This window comes from Calidris pugnax, unplaced genomic scaffold (genome assembly GCF_001431845.1).
Source record: "Calidris pugnax isolate Ruff unplaced genomic scaffold, ASM143184v1 scaffold124, whole genome shotgun sequence".
Taxonomy (NCBI): domain Eukaryota; kingdom Metazoa; phylum Chordata; class Aves; order Charadriiformes; family Scolopacidae; genus Calidris; species Calidris pugnax.
Window position 1 is genome coordinate 46,025 of NW_015090914.1, and position 19,160 is coordinate 65,184.

A 19,160-nucleotide genomic window follows, 5' to 3' on the forward strand; every position below is an offset into this window, starting at 1 on the left:
TAGCAATTAGCAACAGGAGAGCATCTGATATGAATCAAAAAGAATGATTCCTCTCAGATCAGATGTTGGGCTCCTGCTAGCCTCAGAGCCCACCACAGGGGTAGTGCCTCTTCATATACTTCAGAATTGTAATTGCAGGTGCTGCTCATGACCCACTTGTGATATGCCAAGCTTGAAAGAGTGGAAACTCTTAATAGTATTCACTGTCCATAGAGAATGGGATACAGACAAAAACCACACCACTCCAGAAAGCACCTTCTTCCTTGTACTGCCCTGCTCCTCCATGGCAGTACTGTCAAAGAGCAGCACATCAGGAAAAGGAATCATTCAAACTCACTATTTCAAAGCCCAAAAGGTACTTTTCAACAAATAGAGATCAGAATTTACTATTTGCAAAGATTTTGCTCTGTCCTGTTGGTATCCAAGTATTTAAAAGAACACAGAAAACATCTGGCTTTGGTCAGTAAAGTGTCCATTTAATAAATTCCTTAGCCACATTTCCCACCCCTTCCTCCCACCCTAAAATTTCAATTCACACTTAAGCAGCAGATGACATATAAATCGATGGTGTACAACTGAAGATTTTAAATCTGCACTCTTAATACTAAGAGTATCAGGGGCTAGTATTTGACAAAATTACCTAGAACTCAGATGTGTCCATGCAAAAAAAGCAGATTTTTATATACAGTCTCTATTTTTCTTTTAAAAAATTTAAATATTTTACAAAAATGTATTTTCAAAATGTATAAAGTTTAGTGAATACCCAAACGTATCTTAAAATAAAACATCTGATTTCAAAGGTTATTTCAACAATGAAGTCTAAATTGCACCAGATAAAAGGCACTTGTGCTGTGTGATGTCTTGAGCAAATATATGTTAGTTTATAATACAGTAATACAGTGTCTTCTTGAATTCATGCAGTTGTCTCCGAGCATCAAGCATCATTAAAGCAGCCAAAAGAGATCGTGAGTAAACTTGATTCCACAGTTGTAAAAACATTTTCTATCGTTAAGTCGAGCATACAGCATTGTGCTCCAGCTCCGACTCTAGAATCAAACACTACAGAAAAATTGCTGTCATTCACGTAGGAATTCAAACTAAATTTCATTCTCTCATAAGTTACAAAATGAAGTATGCCATTTAATTATGAAACTAAAATGCCTATGAACAGCTCAGTGTTCAAATAGTTTGTGCCAATGAAAGCCTGTATTTAAAAACAAGCTAGGGGCTAGTTATTCAAGGAGCAGTGCATCATATTTTCAATTTCCATTTCACTGTTGAGATAAAAGCGCAGTCCTATTTGCTTTCATCTTCTCCAGCCTTTTCATTAAGTGGCTATTGGTCATCTCCATCTCTTCTATCTTATCCAGTGCTGTTCTTAACTATAAAATAAAAGCAAAAGTTACGATTGCGTTAAGTTTACTTGGACTTTCTGCTGTTGTTAAGCTTTGACAAAGGAAAGTAAATCAGGAATACAAGTATTATATGCTTTAGTAAGAGTGCCACAGAAGTTAAGACACAACACTTTCATTATTGGAGTCTGATGAACTGGAATTCAACTGTTTAAATAAAAAAAGTAACTAGGAAGCAATTGAAACATGAAACATGTACTCATTCCAAAAGATCTAGGTGCCGGCAACTTCCTATTTAAACATGCTGTTTAAAGCTGAAGTCCTCTCCACTGTTGTTAATTGCTGATGGATATATGTTCCTGTGGGTAGCAGGCACATCACGCTAGTCATGCAGTAGCTCTTAACCAAGCATGATCAGCAGCTCAGTTAAATACAGTTTCTTCCCAGCTCCTTAAGAGATGCATGCTGGGAACTTCCCAGGCTGGCATTTGAAATAGGGAGCATTCAACTCCACAGTCATTTTTTATGGAAAGATTAGTTTAAAATAGTACAAGTTATCACTTTCATTAGAAAATACAACTTGAGATCTTTCAAGAAGTACTGCATTGAACTGTAATTAGTATTACTTTCACGCGCTATAATCTTCTGAACGCAACGCTGAGACTTAGAGGCCTCCACAAAAAACACTTAAAAACTGCAAACCAAGGATTGCAAAAAAAAGCAGAGCTTGGAGGCAGAAGACAGTGCAGTTCAAGACTAAAAGCAGCATAAACCTGAAAAGGAAATCAAGTCAATTACCTCTCGCTGAAGCTTCCTCTTTTCAGCTTTGAGTTCATCTTCTACTTTTTCTGCATTTTCTGCTGCATTTTTATACCTCGCAACCTGCCCCTCAAGTCGTCCAATCTGCAAACCCAAACAAGAACAGGAACGATTACTCGGGTGTTCCACCCTGAGCTCACCTGCCACCAGCTGTTCTTTCCTTTCTGAAAAGCCACTGTAACACAAGGCATCCTGAGAATTATCCATAGCGTCTCCCTCTGGAAAGAGGAGGTATAACTGTGTTAGCAGTAATCATAATTGCAAAGAGAGAGTTTAAAAAAAGTAAAATAAATTGCAGGCAGAAGAAAAAACATAATCAGGAATTGGGGAACACATGAGATTAAAAACAAAAGCTGAAAAGCAGAGACCATATGAAAAGGAGCAAAGTAGAAAAGGAGACATTGTGTAAGATGGTTACAAGACATGGTGTAAGAGGTCTTGAGCTCAAGCACAGAGTCCAGCAGTAACGGGGTGGGGGGGGGGCTCAAGACAAACCCTGGTGGCAATCTGCAGGTGTTAAAGCCCACTTTACACTATTTATCCCTCCCCTACTGCCCCCAAATCCATAGGATGGGCTAGTAGCTTGCTGCTGTGCAAGAGAGACCAACCATGCATCTCCGATTCAAATTGTAATCCTTTATGTGATTTTTATGTGATCTACAGAGATGCTGAACTATAATGCCATGTTACTGACTTACAATCACAAAGTGTGAGTAAATCAGTGAGATATATATATATATATATATCTATAAAAACAAACTCTTGAATTTCATAGAGTAAGTTATGTACCTTCTACAGTCTATACAACTTTCTTACAAGTAATTAAGCTACATGAACTGATTGTCTTTAACTAGTAGCTTCAGTTCCTTTTTATATTCTGCCATACATTTACATCTTAGTACATTAACTCCACGCTATTTTCTCCTGCGGTTACAATATGCACAGGTATTGAATTGCAGGAAATATGAAAAAACATAAGTGTACTGCCATTTTGTGCAAAATAAAGAACAAGCAGTAAATCAAATTATGAAATATGTTTTCGTAGCTTTTGTTGAAAAAAGTGTGTAGAGCAAGTGTAATGATAACAATAAATATGAAGACAGACACACTTACATTTTGTTCCAAGGTAGTTATATCTTGTTCAGCTTTCGAAAGCTTAAATTTGTATTCACTGATTTGTCTGTTGGCATCTCCTAGACAAAAATTGATATGAATATATTACTCAAAACAACTCTCTAAACCGGCAGTTTCCCTTTCAATGAAAACTCATTATAAAGACCATTTTATTGAGAAGCCCATATCCAGGATTATAAAGCGGTAAATGTTCTTTCAGAAATTTTTTAAGGGGAAGAAAAAGAAATAATTTTCCTGTTATTTAGAGGACACAAATACTGTCTCTATAAGAGTGCATTAAATCTCAGATGTACAAACGAGATACACACCTTTTAAAACACACCTATTTAGATCACCAAACATCTCTTAAAAAAAAGAGAATCAACACAATAAGCAATACACACTGCAAAATGGGTCAAATCACAACAGATGTTAATACCAGCAGCATTTAGTGTAGACATCTGTAATAAGATGTGAATAATAAGGAGCATAAGGCTTGAACCTGCCTGAAAAACTCTGAGGAGCTTTGCACGTTATTTTGGTATTGGATTTTAGCTCTGACATTGCCAGTGCTCTGTGCGTGTTCAATGCCACAAGCATATTAAATGACCATCTATCAAATAAGAAAAGTTTTCAGCTGAAGAAATAGCTTGCTTGAAATGGAAAGTAGCTTAGTGCTTCTATGAAGCAACACTGAATATTGTGTTAAACCTTAATTTTTTTTTGTTTGTTTTGCTTCAGAGAATAATAGTCTTTCAGATTAAGTTTCCGCATCAAAGTTTCAACAAAATAACAAAAAATCAGGTAGAATGTATTAACAAAATATCTCAGCAAAATTCTATCATCTAAAAAATTGAAGTTATTCAAGCAGTGGCACCCATTCTAGGCAAGGTCATCAACTGAAAAAATAACTTGCCAGAATGTTGTATTCAACACTGAAAGAGGCAGATTTTTAAACTATTCTGCAATGAGAAGTTTCCTGCAAGGAGCTATACCAACAAAATCTTAGCTGCTCAAGGATATATTCATTCACAGTACTACTGCTGCACAGCAATGCAGAAAAAGGAGTTGGAAGAGTCCGTTTCCTCCCCCCAGTAAGAATATGCTTTTGAACAGTAACCATATACCTACTCTGCATTTCAATCAGCTGCAGGTCGGAACCATTCTCTAAGCCTATGGTATCTGGGTTCATGCCATCGCTTTTAGAATATTTCTGTCGTTCTTCTTCCAACTGCATCTTCAGTTTTCTAACCTGAAAAAGAAGCGTTCTTTTTTTTTCACAAAAGAGACTTCCAGAAGTTCAGCAGTCGTGTATCTAAATGTTCAATGGGAAAAAGTCAAAGCAGTCCTGAGATGTCAGTGGCCAGGACTGTTCTGTCAGCGGGAGCAGCAGGGCCGTGCCGGGGAGGCAGGGGAGGCAGTCCCCATCCCCTCTGCTGGGGCAGCGCTCTCTGCGCCTCAGCGGCACACTCCAAACAGAATCACAGAATCTTCTAGGTTGGAAGGGACCTTAAAGGTCATCTTGTCCAACCATCAACCTAACTGACAAAAATAGACACCCGCACAACAAACAAGGAACATCATCACTAAACCATACCTCCCAGCACTACATCAACCCGTCTTTTGAACACCTCCAGGGATGGTGCCTCAACCACCTCCCTGGGCAGCCCATTCCAATGCCTGAGAACCCTTTCAGTGAAAAACATTTTCCTAATATCCAGCCTGAACCTCCCCTGGCACAACTTGAGGCCATTTCCTCTCGTCCTATCGCCTGTGACTTGAGAAAAGAGACCGACCCCCACCTCTCTACACCCTCCTTTCAGGGAGTTGTAGAGAGTGATAAGGTCTCCCCTCAGCCTCCTCTTCTCCAGGCTGAACAACCCCAGCTCCCTCAGCCTCTCCTCATAAGACTTATTCTCCAGACCCCTCACCAGCTTTGTTGCCCTTCTCTGGACCCGCTCCAGCACCTCGATGTCTTTTTTATGGTAGGGGGCCCAAAACTGGACACAGTACTCAAGGTGAGGCCTCACCAGTGCCGAGTACAGGGGGACGATCACCTCTTGGGCCCTACTCCCCACGCTGTTCCTGATACAGGCCAAGATGCTGGTGGCCTTCTTGGCCACCTGGGCACACTGCTGGCTCCTGTTCAGCCGACAGTCGACCAACACCCCCAGGTCCTTTTCTGCCTGGCAGCTCCAGCCACTCTGCCCCCAGCCTGGAGCGCTGCCTGGGGTTGTTGTGACCGAAGTGCAGGATCCGGCACTTGGCCTTGTTGAACCTCATCCCGTTGGTCTCGGCCCATCGATCCAGCCTGTCGAGATCTCTCTGCAGAGCCTCTGTACCCTCCAGCAGATCAACTCTGCCACCCAGCTTGGTGTCGTCTGCGAACTTACTGAGGGTGCACTCGATCCCACCGATTTGCCCAGTGCTGTGGGGACCTTTGTGCAGGGGCACACAGCAGCTCCAACAGAGCTGACTTTCCAGAGGATGCAGCCACTTGAAACTCCATTTAAGCATTTCTCCTACAGTATACCTCTTACACATACGAATATAATGAACAATATCCTGGTGAATTTACAGAAAGAATAATCCACAGCTCTTTTTTGGGTCCTCTCTTTTACTCCACCTGGAAGCAATGGTCCTAGGCAAGTCTGTAGTGCGCATTAGTCTTAAATGGTTCCATTTTATGCAACAGCAGTTCTCTTGGGATTTTTCCAGTCGTCAGGGAACACAGATTGCACAGCTACCACTCCAGTGTCTGGAGTTTATGAAAAAAGTAGGAGCCACTTATTTGACTCGCTTATCAAAATATTGCCCTACAGCTTAGTGGTATGGGAGTTATACTTGCAAAACTCCAATTCATGATATAAATCAAATACTTTAATGGTGATTTTTACTATTATGTGGTGATAAATATACATATACATTTTTATACATAATATATTTATTTACTTATATTTAATACCGATTCAATACTAGAATTTACTGGCATTCTAAACAAAGTATCTATACTAAAATTAAGGCATATTCTCAGCAAAACCAAGTATTGATAACATCACTTTAAATTTTCAATGTGTTCAACTGGAGCACAAAAACTATGGCATTCTTAATAATTGTTCAATGGCTATATCTTTTCTTGAGTCCTCTCTTCTCAATATGGAACTGTATTGAAGTACAACTCCTTTGATAATATTAATTTTCTATGTGAGTAACTGAAATGATCAAAGAAATAATACCATTTAGCAATCTGGAAGACAGTGTCAATTGAGCTTATGAGAACTTCATTTTACAGACTTTAGTATTTCCACATAAGACAAAAGAAAGAACAGCTTTAAGTACATGCAGTAATAGTAGAGTCACCAGTGAGTTAGACTTCAGCTCACCAGTTAGTGAAATGAGGCTTCTTTACCAACCGAAGTCCAAGACACATTGATAAGGGCGCTAGTGAGAGGAGCTGATCTTACCTGCCTGGCTACCAGGAACTGAGTATTGCTTTAGTGGTTAAGTATTTGATTAAGCACCTTTGGTGCTTAATATTTGTTTATTGCTAATATATTAATATTCTGCAAGAGGATACACAAATGTTTATTTCTGAAAAGAATAGCCTATTTTACCTGGGACAATAATTCCTCCTTTTCTCCAGCCAGTTTTCGTAGTCGGACATCTAAAACCAAAGAACACAATCAAAACCAGAGAAATCTGTAACTAAGAACATGTTTTTCATAACATTTTGTTAATTTTCAAATAAAATGCTCTTCAAACTGTAAGCATAAAACTTTGGTATCTCACAAATAACAACATACCAGCCTTCAGTTAATAGCAGAAAAAAGGGAAAAATATTTCCATTACACCGTTTATTACTGTAACAATTTTAAAGGCAAGACCTCTGAGTTTAGTAGTTCTTCAACGTAAAATTAACTGAGGTGTTTTTCTTTAATATTAAAACTGGCTTTGTCTCAAGAGCCACTTCCCACAAAATTTTCTTCTGATTGCATATTTTTTTCCTTTTCTTATTCTTAAAGATTGCTCTTTCTTTAGCAATATGTCTCTTCCCCATATGTTTAGAGAGTTTGTCAAAAGTTATCTCAAACAACAAAAAAAGGTCTCGGGGAAAAAAACCCTCAGGAATGTTGCAATATCTCTAGTCAGCCAGGAGATCAGTAATGGCTACAAAACAGTCTGTCAAGCAAAATGTGCTAAGATCAGATAAATTCCAACTCACTGTGAACATGAGGGAAACAAAGATTTCAAACATTCTATAAAGTATGTCAGGATATTTTTTTACCTAGTGGTCCTTCTCCTGCAGATTCCAAGACTTGAGCAGCTTCCTGCGATACAACCGTTACTGCACCAACCACTGATTCATGGTTTATATCACCATTTGGTGTGCCATCTGGAATGATAACTAATCCATGTTTCTAAAAATACAAAAGAAAAAACCTACTCATACATGCTAAAATATGATTGGACAGAAAAGTTTTTAAAAAAATATTTTCAAGTTGATCATAACAGTTACAATAAAATACACTTTTATCCTATCCTAAGGTCAGGTTGTGAGATTGCACAAGAATAGTAACCATTCTACCTCTTTTTCATTGACCTTGATTTCATGCCCCGTTCCTGGATTTGTTACTGTAAAGTAACAATTACCAACATACCTCTCCTCTCTTCATTGTTTCCTTCAGGTCAGCCAACTCCTCTCTGAGCTCATCTCGCTCATTCTTAATGCAGTCAAAGTAATCTTTCTGTCTTTCTAGGGCCTGGGTTCAGGCAAATAGCAAGAAAGAGAATGGCACAGAGAAAAAGCATATGACAGCAGAGAGATTTTCTACAAATAAATACAAAGAGCTCAATAAAAGTAATTAGAAGGGGTATATAAACATATGTCTCTGATAACTACCTTTCACAAGTCACATATCTAGCCTAACTGCTGCATATTTGTCATGACTAATTTTTTCCCAGGCGAGTCTTAGTAGATTTTATACTAGAATTTCTGGTGGATTCAATTTTTGGTATATTTTCATACAGGCAGTCTGTGGCCAGAAATAAAAATGACTGGAACTCAGTTGGCAAAGATCCTAAAACATTACATTAATTGAACTAATTTTTCTACCTTTTATAAGGTATAGAAGTAGAAATCTTACTTCATAAGAGACCTTGGATATATAAGCCTGTCATCCACTTAGAAATACTAGTTTATTTACTACTTGCTTATGTATTACAACCACCCTTTACTAAAGCCAAAGCAGTTTAAGAGGATAAAAAAAAAAAGGCAGGAAACACCAGCAGCGCTATTTTATCACAAGAAAGAATTGCAGCTACAAGTGCAATATGGATGGGGATGTGTTTGCCTACCTATGCTGGAGCTGTGTCACCTGGGAGTTAACTGGACATTTTCTCTTGACTGGGCAGCACCCCAGTATTCAATTCAGATTCAATACTGCATGCATTACAAATAATCCTGACCATACAGCAACTGCTAAGGTGTACACACATTTTGCCAAGAAAATTGTCCAACTAAACCCAGCGTCATGCATGAATGTCTAGGAATGGACTGATACGAAGAAAGAAATGAAGGTATATACCTTTGTATTGCAATTGCTCCACATCACAATTGCAGTATGCCAAATTTTAATAATTATCTATAATCTGTATACTAGAGCAATGCTTTAATTCATTACCCTTAATTTCAACAGAAAAATTTAAGTGCTGTTGCACTTGATTAGTATGTAAATGTAACATTTAAAACATAGGTAATTCAACATGTGTGAAAGCACTAGTCATCTCATCATAGTTCAAGAATTCATAAAACGTCCTTTTGTTGCCTAACACATACTAGATCTCTGCAACTACATTATAAACAGTGTGAAGAACTTTCATTACATCATTTTGTGTTTCACTTAGGCCCAGACTCACACTGTAGACACTGCTCCTCTGTGTGCCTGGCAGTGTCCCAAGATGCTGCTGACCTTCCCAAAACATCCTTCCTATGCACAACTGCTGGAAATCAGAAAATTCTGACAGGGAAGGAAGTGAAACTGATATAACCATGTATCTCTACCTGTAGAGAGACTAGTAATCATTATTCAATGCTGAAAAACTTTAGTAAAACTGCTAGTGTTGGTATGCTATGGGGTTATGATACATGACATGGATTTTGTACTAAATCTACTCCTGCAATTCTTCTATTAAGTAGCAGGAATGAATAAAAATAAAGTCAGGACAACCAAGCTCTGCAGGCATGTTGGAACATACTAGTATGACTACAGTCTAGTCAGGTGGCAGAAGGTGGATTAGTTTGGGATTCTATTTTCTAAATATTCTAAAAATCTTAACAAATTCTATAAGAAACTCAGACATGCCATTGCTAATTTCAAATTGGCAAAGCACGTATAATTTGGAGCCACCAAAACGCAAACAGCTGTAATCTCAGGAATATAACCCGGAAGTTATAGTTCAGTGTCCTCAAATTGATCTAATTTAAGACCAAATACAACTGCAAATTTCCATTACTTTGTAGAGACAAGACAATATAAGAAGCATGAGTCTCTTTTACACCTGCCTATCTCAAGTTCTGCTTGCATCCCTTTCTTCCTCTGAGGCAGCATGGGTCTTGCATACATTGCAGAACTAGGTTACAATTCTAGTTATCAACTACTCCTTTGTGAAGCTTCTCAGAGGCTGCTGAAGCTGGAGTAAAAATTAGCAAAATTACTCAGCATTGAGGAGAAAGACTCAAAAACTGTGAGCTAAGAAAAATATGTAGATAATGGAAGTGAGAAAGAAAAGACAGCAGCATTTTTACATTTTAAGGACTAGGAGATTTAAAATCCCGAGACAGTATAACAATAAAAACTAGGAAAAATCCAGTTACCGTGTTTATAAAACCACAGAAATTGGCAGGAAAATTTTGGCTAAAGGAAAAGGTATCTTTCTTGTCAGTCTGGCTGCTAGCCAGTTTTTTGAACATTAGATAGATGATACGCTCTGTATCACTCTAGCAACACATTCAGAAAAGAAAAAAGTGCTTGCACAAAACAATTGCACAAATTGGCACAGTCCAGTACACAAACGTGAAGACTAAGTATGAAAAGAACACAGTTAATTAGAGATTAAAAACACCTTCAGAATAATGTTCAGAAGAAAACTTTAAGATGTTGAAAAATTATTTTATGATGGAAGATAGGATTGCAATATGGATTGAAGGAATGAAACATGAAATAAATATGGACTGAATACAGGCAGGAATAGGGCTTTTTTTAACTGGGCACTACTGGTTAAAAGATAACTTTTCAAAGTCACTTAACTCCAGCAGATGCAGCAATTCTCAAAGAAACCTGCATATGTCAAAACCTGGTGTAAAATTCACTTAGAGAGAAATGTCTAGAGTTACTAAAAGGCAGATGATCCCCTTCTAAAGGCTATCCAGCTCCTTCACTCCCTCCACCCGGCAATCTACGTGCAGCCCAGAACAGCCACAGGTCCAGAGCCACGTCGTTATGGCCAAGTGTCAGGCTGACCCTGAGACAGTGTCACCAGCTCTGTGCTGCACATCAACTCAGTTCTTCCTCTACCTCTTTCCTTTCTCTGCAGGAGCCCTACAGACACTCCTCTACAGCTCCCACGCAACTGCAGTTTCGATTCCAACTCTCAATCCCAAGAGTTGGTAACTTCTGTTATTTTGTTTGCAGTATCATGAAATCCCCTTGGTTCAGTGCTTCATCCAAGCTAAGCAGCCCTAGAAGGATGAACTGCAGTACAGGAATGTTCAAGTGTGGCTGCAGAAGTCAATTCAAGATCATATTTTTTTAGCCCTGGGTATGCCAAATGCAAGCATGATCTACAAATACTCACTGGGGTTTCTCTACATTTTGAGACTTAGCTCCTGCAGTTCCCAAGGTTTTCCATTATTTGGGGTATTTCGTCTCTTATTGCAGGTAGCAGAAAACAGACCATTTTAAAATCCACTAATTGTTATGCCAATTAAGATGAGGAGAGAGGCAGGAGCCAAATGTCGAGCAAGGTTTAAACTTTTCAAGTTTTGAAAATTGTATTTGCCTTTAAAGAAATTAAAAGCTTTAAAAACAATTTAAACTCTCTATAAAATTATATTGTCCCTATGGATCAATATACAGACCCAAGAGTTTTTTTTTTCCTGTTAAGAATAAGGAAGTAATGGCTTTTTCAAGCTCTGATTACAGGTAAAAAATACTTTGTAAAAAATTACAGAATTGTATGCATAACAGGTTATTATCTGATAGATTTAATTAGGATTATTCATCATTATACAAGTAAAGATGAAGTGGAATTTATTTTATAAAGAAGAGAAAACTGAAAAACATTTTAAATATTTAAATTGGGAGTGGCCTTCATTTCTTTGGAGTACACAGCATTCCTTGGGGAGCTGGGGAGCATCCATCTACTACTAAAATGAAAAAAATACCTTCCCCCCATATTTATTTCATACCCCTATTTTTTTATCTTTCCAATTAATTGTCTCCTGGAGATCAAACACCTCTCTGGTTATGGAGTCTATATTCTGCTGCATGCGCTGATTCTCCTGTAGTAAATAGGATGAGGGAAAAATAAAAGAGGAAACAGAAGTAAGGAAATGAAAAAAAGCCACATCCAAGTAGATAAAGGAAATTAAATAGTAAAAGACAACCAAAGAGTTTATGAGCATGAAGTTAAAGCAAAAGGGTGCTACTAAATGTAACAATTTTTCCTTTATGAATTTATGCAAGAGAATGGTCATTAATTTTATTCAATCCCTTAATATTGATGGGAAGATTTGCTACAACTGGAGTTACTTTTCCTTAGTAATTGTTCCCATTACATACTAGGGATAGGATCCTTTCTTTAGGAAAATAATTACCCTGATTTCCAGATACTTTCAAGCCTTGTTCGGAAGTGAACACTTATGTTAAGAAGTGGTTTTATTAATATTTTACAAAAGGAAAAGTTTTCTTGGAAGTACAAGGAAGGAAGTTTGAATCAAGAATCCAGGAAGTGATATATGGCTACTGACTGCTTTCTGATACTATATTAATACATATCAAGTGTGGTCCTATTTTTTATCTAATGCTCCATTTTGTTGTTTGTCCTTCAAAAGTAACTAAAATTTCTTACTATGCTCATATAATTACGTGTGATGAAGACACAAGAATTTTTAGGGCTAGAACACTTCCTAATGAGTGACCTTGATTTTACATTTGGGAATGGAAGACAATGTCTTTCTACAAAAAAAATAAATGGCTTCAGCTAGACTAGCTGTTAGTGTTAATAGCTGGAGAAGTTACTAAAATAAATGGTAAATTTGGGGCAAATTGTAGCTTTGAAGGGACTGTAAACATTTGGTGAATATTCAACACACATATGGTACATTCTACCAAAGCAAACATCCCAGAAAAATCTATTATATATTTTTGATTCACATACTTGTTAAAAAACCCAAAGAACCACCACCAAAGAAGAAAGTATGAAGCGGTATTTCCTTCATAGTGAAGTCAAAGTTTTTTTCCTTCAGAGCAAGTGAGAGCTAAAAGCAGAATTTGCCAAGTTTTTGATTGTCAGCAATAATCTGCAAAATGCTGCTTCTTAAGCTAATTTTACTCCTTTTCTTGGAGTTCCTGTACTACTGCCTGGAGAGCACAGGAACTTAATGAGGAAAGAAATCAATCAATGAAATGCAGTATTACAGAGCTTTTGAAAATCAAGTAGTGGAAACTTTGGCCCGTACACTTAAGATCATAAATTTTAACTGAAACCAGAAGGCAGTGGGATAATGGTGTACTAATTGAACTTACAGTACTAGAACAAAAATCAATGGGAAGTGGACACCCACATCCTGTTGACGATATATATCTTTGTGGACCATTTTAAAATTAAGACGGATAATAGAGCTGGGATTTTAGGACACATTTCTTCTGGAAACAAATCAAAGTGGGGATAGAGGAAAAGCAGAGGGAGAAGAGGGGAAACAATGATAACACACCACACTCCCAGCAACATGGTTATGATCCAGTAACATGCTGACCAGTGTTCCTATATTTATGCTTGACTGGCAAGCAAATAAACATTCACTAATGCAAACTTCAGAAGCTGGTGCTCACAAAAATCTGAAATAACTGAAAAGGAAACTTTTGGGAAAGGCGAAGAATAATATTACTCATGCATGAGAACTTCTGGCTATCCTAAAAGATTTTGGCCATTCAAACATTAGTTCTGCCCTCACAAAGAAGGAAAGATACAAGTAATATTCATGAGTGAACCATAATTCTCACAGAAATGAAGGATCTTACGCATCTGAAAGCCTTAAGTAGGCATTTTCAACTGTATAAATTAAGAGAGCTTGATAGCTTAAATACTACCCATTGAAACAAGACAAATTCTTTCTTAGAAATGTGAGATAATATTTAAGCTCATTTTGTGTATGATAGCTGTTCCCATTCAAATCTTACACCGTATTTGTTTGCACAAGTTCCATCATGCACTCTCTCATATGAACATACCTCTATCAATTCATCTCTCTGTCGAAGACCCTCTTTAAGTTCATCCAGCTTATGCTGTAGAACACTGCATGTGTGTTTCTGCCTTTCCAATTCCTACAAAATAAATTCATTATTTATTTTTATTTATTTGGCATTTGACACTCATTTTCACTACAAATTTTAAAGAGGTAGCAATATAACTTAAAATTACCTATGAAATTATTGCAACAATTTGATCAATTCTACCTACTAAGTGGCTAAAAATCACAGAATCAGTGTTTTAGATAAGTTCTCCAGACATTTATTATACAGAAGATTTTATTTAATGAAATGTAGAATGGACAGAAAAGATGGCATAAAAGATGGCACAATATTAATTAGAAAAGCTTGGATACTGAATTTATCTAAATATTGTTGGAAAGAGCTGCCTCACAGATCTCCCTTCTCCGAGAAAGTGGGACTAAGCATGTCCTATTCAAGTCAGTGTTTTGGGGTTTGTTTGGTTTTGGGAAGGGGGACGGTTGGTTTGTTGGTTTGGATTTTTTGGGGGAGGTGGTTGATTGGTTTTTTTTTCAACTGTTCTTCCTAAGTAGTCTGGGCTTCTATGCTTTCTCTTTCCAATTAGAAAAAAAAGTCTTAAAAATCAGTACCTTTGACTTCTCTTCATTCTCCCTATAGAACTCTGCTATCTGTTCTTCTTTCTCCTCGATGACATCCTTTAGAGTATCCACTTGGTAAACTAAGTTGTTTTTCTCATTGTCTAGTTGAGCATTGGAGACCATAGCTTTCTTGTACTTCTCCTCAACTTCAGCTAGTGAATCCTATAAACAGGAGAAAGGCTTACATTAGTCTAACTTTTTTGATGCATTGCTATAATGTTAAAATACCACCACAATGCTGAAGAGTGCTGTTATGCAGTAAAATTACACAATCATTTTGGTGTCTGAATTATTCTTCACGTGTTCTCTTTAGAAATACCAATTCATAGTTCAACTTCTATATTCAGGTTAAGTCATACACAGCAATGAAAAGTTATTACTACAGAAGTACGAAAATGACAATGTAACATTCTATGTGCATTTTCTACTCTGTTACCTTCCCAACTTAACTCACAGGGACAAAGTAGTAATATCACAGCTTTCTTTGTATTTTCAGTGCACGCACAAGAGAACACTACAGAATGAGGCAAGAAATCTGAGAGAGAGAGCTCAGACAAACAACTAAAAAAAGATCACAGAAATCTCTAATAGTAGCTTTAACTTACAGCTCATTATTTAATTAGTGCTCTGTACCTCGGATTAAGTTTTAAGGAAGTCACACTTTCAAAGTAATGATGTTTCTCTGTTTAAGCAGACATTTTATCGTTCTATTTCTTACTAAGATTTTTTAAAGAAGCATGTAAAGATTTACATGCTTGATTCTCTACCTGAAGGTGCACATATGCCTTGCTATGTACCCTCTTAAGCAATTCTCTCATGTTTACCAAAATAATTCTATCCTATTGTTTTTTTCTCAGTACTGTAACAAATGTCAACTACTCAAACACCATAACAACAATCACTGCAGACACTTTTAAACATGCACCGATTTCAATATGCATGCTTTTAAAGATACAAAAATTGAGTTTCACTCTAAAATTGGAGTCCTAATTTTAAAACTGAAAAAGAACTATTAAGTCATTCCCTTTCCAAAGTAGATCTGTGCCTTACTACTAACTCCCTTCTGTTCTTTGCAGGCGTAGGTAGCGTAACCTCCATGTTCCTGCTTTGTGTTCTGACAGCACTAGCACAGGCAGGGCACCAGGACAGTAGGACTAAGGACTAAGATATCAAAGGAGAGGGTGGTAACAATCTAAATTTCCTAAGAAAGTCAACTCCTACACCCTATTCCATGTTATAAATATCCATTTTGAGAAAGCTGTCCTTAAAGTAAATATTTTAGCCTCTATAATTTTTCATACTCACGTGTATTTATCTTTCCGGTCCATTCACTAACCTAGGGAATTTTGTGCTAGAGAAAAACAGTATTTTAGAAACCCCAGAAAAAAATAAGCTAAGACATACCCTGACAGACTACAGATCAGAAGAAACAAGACAATACAAGGAGTGAAAAGATAGGGTACCATTATCATCTGGGAAGCAGTAAATAGCAACAGCAAAGAAGATTCATGGTAAGACAGAAGAAAATGAAAAAATAAAGAACACATGCAAATGCATTCCAGTACTCAAGTTTTTAAATTAAAACCACAGAAACATTTTTTGTGATGGTGTAAATATGACAAATGTTGTAAACCTTCCAAAGACTTTCAAAAAATATTCAGCTTGGAGGAAAAGGGGAAAATACTAGGATTAAAATGAATGCTATAGACCTTTTATGGGGAGATACAAAATTTAATGAAAATTACAGCTTGGAAAAAATTCCAATTTGATTCTGTGAGTGTAGTGAGTAGAATCATGTAGTAATATAAGCTCACAGAGATCCCTGGATGGTCCAATCTCCTAATGAAGCAAGGGCTAACTAAGATCAGGCTGCTCACAGCTCACCTCCAGTCCATTTTAAGTAGGATTAAGGATGCAGACTGCAGAACCTGGCTGTTCCAGTATTTCACTCCTTCCTTATGAAGCTTTTTACTTGAGGCCTAATTGAAATTTCTGCTCTTACAACACAACTTTTCTCTGTTGCATCTTGCCCTGTCACTCTGCACCTCTGAAAGGAATCTACCCTGTCTTTTCTACAGCCTCCTACCAGGCAGCTGAAAACAGCAATGATACTGCCACCCACACCCCAGAACTTATCAACTCCAGTTGTCTCAGCCTCTTACTGTACACCACGTGCTCCAGGATTCCAGCCTTAAAGGAAGACAACTTAATGGGGGGGAAAAACCTGCAGTTATGGAAGAGGAATAAATTGATTTTGAGACAGAAGAGTGAGAATTGCTTCCCAGAAAGAAACCAAGCTAAGCCCAAGAGTCTCCTACCAATTAAATAAAAAAACCAAACCCAGAAACATTGCTAATGCTTCTTTGGATCTGTTCCTTCATTTCAAGTAAAGTATTATACGTGTTCCCTATGGTTCAAGAATTCCATGCAGTTTCAGTAATCTTCCAGTTTGGCGAGAAATAATATGGATTTGGAAGGGTTTCTGAGACACTTAAATGAGGCAGTGGGGTGCCCAAGGATGGGAATATCAGTGGAAAAGGCTACAATGAAAATGGATAATAAGGCTCTTGCACAGAACCTAAAGCTATGAAGAAATACCACCCACAAGTCTACCAGTGAAGCCAATGGGCTATGCAAATCAGCTTGCTTGGCTAGAACAGGATGATTAAAGCCAGCAGACACAAAGAGAATGCTCTGTTAACTGTATAAAAGAAAAGTTTTGAGGAAAGAAAAAGGATTACTTTCTAGTTGAGGCAAAGGAATATATAAAGAACCAACAAAACCAAATCAAACTGAGACATGAAAAATGTGAAGACCCAACTAAATCAGAACTATCCACGTTAGTTTATTCTGCTGACACACAGCAGATTTATAGCCAGGTATAAAACACACTCTTAGCAGCACAAGGGATGGGCAACCACAGAGATATGAAGGCAGTGTAATTACAAATCGCTCTCAAGCACTGAAAAAACATTTAAAAGAAGTGCAAAAGCAGGTATCCTAGTAACTCTTTTAACCTACACAAGACAAAGCTGCTAAATCAGGGAAGGTGACAAAAAGGCAATACCTTCCTAGTTAGAAAGAAGGGTTTCTCAAAGAGTGTCTGTGGAATGAAAATTAACTGAGGAACATATTATTCAGTATTAAGAATAGCATAAAATGCAATTCAATTTTGTAAGCCAAGCATAGATCAAGATCTTACACTCTACTGCACACTTGTGCTCTTTAGTAACTAATGGATTACAATAAACAATAGTGCATTAGTAATGGTTCAGAACAATAGTCACGAGATGCTAGCGAACATGCAAAAGTATGATGCAATATCATGTTTTATTCAAATTTAGTACAGTTTATGACTAGATCACTATTAGACATAGACAACTATGTCTAATAATCTTGTATGCTACTGCTCTTCAAAGTCCTTTTAATATTCATAATGCAATATGACTAAAACAAGATCTACATCATCTGGGCATGTGACTATCAGACTCAAAGTTCCTTATCTTCTAAAGAGGAAGTAATTTTTGCTACATCAAACAGCTCAAATGACATATTTTCTCTTTACTGTATCATCTAATATGTTGCCTTACCAAGGAAATTCAAGGAAGCTGTTACATGCTCTAGTACAAGTAGCATTCATTAAATTGAGTCTCTATATGAATATAAGACAAATACAGGAGGATCTCTTTCGTTTTACATGGAACTGTTCACAATTAGGTACAGGAAAGAGAACAGAACAAATATCCTGAATAAGATTTCTAAGCCACATCATTTGCTGTATTAAGTTTCCCTTCAACACAGGGAAGGGGAAAATAATCAAACTTCAAATTAAGTGCAAACTGTTAATTGTGTGAAACTTACAAAAGAAAAGCATACATACTCGTTTAAACTAGTTAAAAGTCAAAATACAGACAAATCTCGTTAATGTAATACTGAAAACCAGCCTATAACTTAGACAAAGATAATGGGAATGTAAACAATAAGCATAAAAAAAAATTCTTTTGTAATGACAAAGCATTAAAACAAAATTAATCTTCTCCTGCAAGTAATATGCCTGCCCAGATTTGTTTCAGCACATCTTTCAAAATTATTACTTTGGTTTTGCTTGCAAGATGTACTATTTGCTGAAACTTGGAAGACTAATTCTTAATTTCTTAAGTTCTTTGTCATAACTAAATCTTTCTTTCTTCCCCATTGAATACATAGTACTTATTTTGAATGTCCATTTATTTGCTAACAAAACTCTGAAAAATATAAATTGAACCTTTCATCTTACCAGATGCTAAAAATACGGAAGTTTAATACTATTTTAACATAAACTAAATAATAAACATGTATTATCTCACGTACATTTGTATCATATCTTAATGATTTACTCACATGGCAAAATTTAAGATGATGCAGTAAAAGTTATATACATGCTTTAAAGAAATTTAAAAACTTGTTAGTAATGCCTTATATAGTTAGTAGAACCAGTGGTATCGCCATTACTCAAAAATACCCATACATAACGCATGCTTGGGAGGAGCCCTGATACCTTTAGTTCTTTAAGTCCCTGCATGTATCTCCCTTCTACATCGTGTATCTGGTCCTTAAGATCATAGATATCCTGCAGGACATAGGAATGAACCATTGCATAAGAAGTATGGGGAAGTCATTGATAGTTGAAAAAGCATTAAAAAGATTTACATGCAGTTATGTCAAATGCCAAACCCTGCAATAATTCA

General features: G+C 36.9%; 1 protein-coding gene across 30 annotated transcripts in view; it reads right to left on the reverse strand.

Moving 5' to 3' along the window:
- Positions 1–455: 455 nt before the first annotated feature.
- The window catches only part of LRRFIP2 (leucine rich repeat (in FLII) interacting protein 2), a 53,615-nt gene continuing 34,910 nt past the window's right edge, over positions 456–19,160 (reverse strand). For 22 of the 30 annotated variants that reach the window (XM_014949450.1, XM_014949447.1, XM_014949452.1 and 19 more), the window contains 11 exons: positions 18,971–19,042; positions 14,425–14,595; positions 13,796–13,888; positions 11,752–11,844; positions 7,943–8,044; positions 7,570–7,702; positions 6,899–6,948; positions 4,416–4,536; positions 3,285–3,364; positions 2,151–2,255; positions 456–1,382 (listed from right to left, as the gene is read on the reverse strand). In XM_014949450.1, coding sequence (XP_014804936.1) covers positions 1,272–1,382; positions 2,151–2,255; positions 3,285–3,364; positions 4,416–4,536; positions 6,899–6,948; positions 7,570–7,702; positions 7,943–8,044; positions 11,752–11,844; positions 13,796–13,888; positions 14,425–14,595; positions 18,971–19,042 — 1,131 coding nt within the window. In that variant the 3' untranslated portion in view covers positions 456–1,271. The remainder of the gene's footprint in view (positions 1,383–2,150; positions 2,256–3,284; positions 3,365–4,415; positions 4,537–6,898; positions 6,949–7,569; positions 7,703–7,942; positions 8,045–11,751; positions 11,845–13,795; positions 13,889–14,424; positions 14,596–18,970; positions 19,043–19,160) is intronic. The other 8 variants (XM_014949461.1, XM_014949477.1, XM_014949464.1 and 5 more) reach the window with 6 other exon arrangements.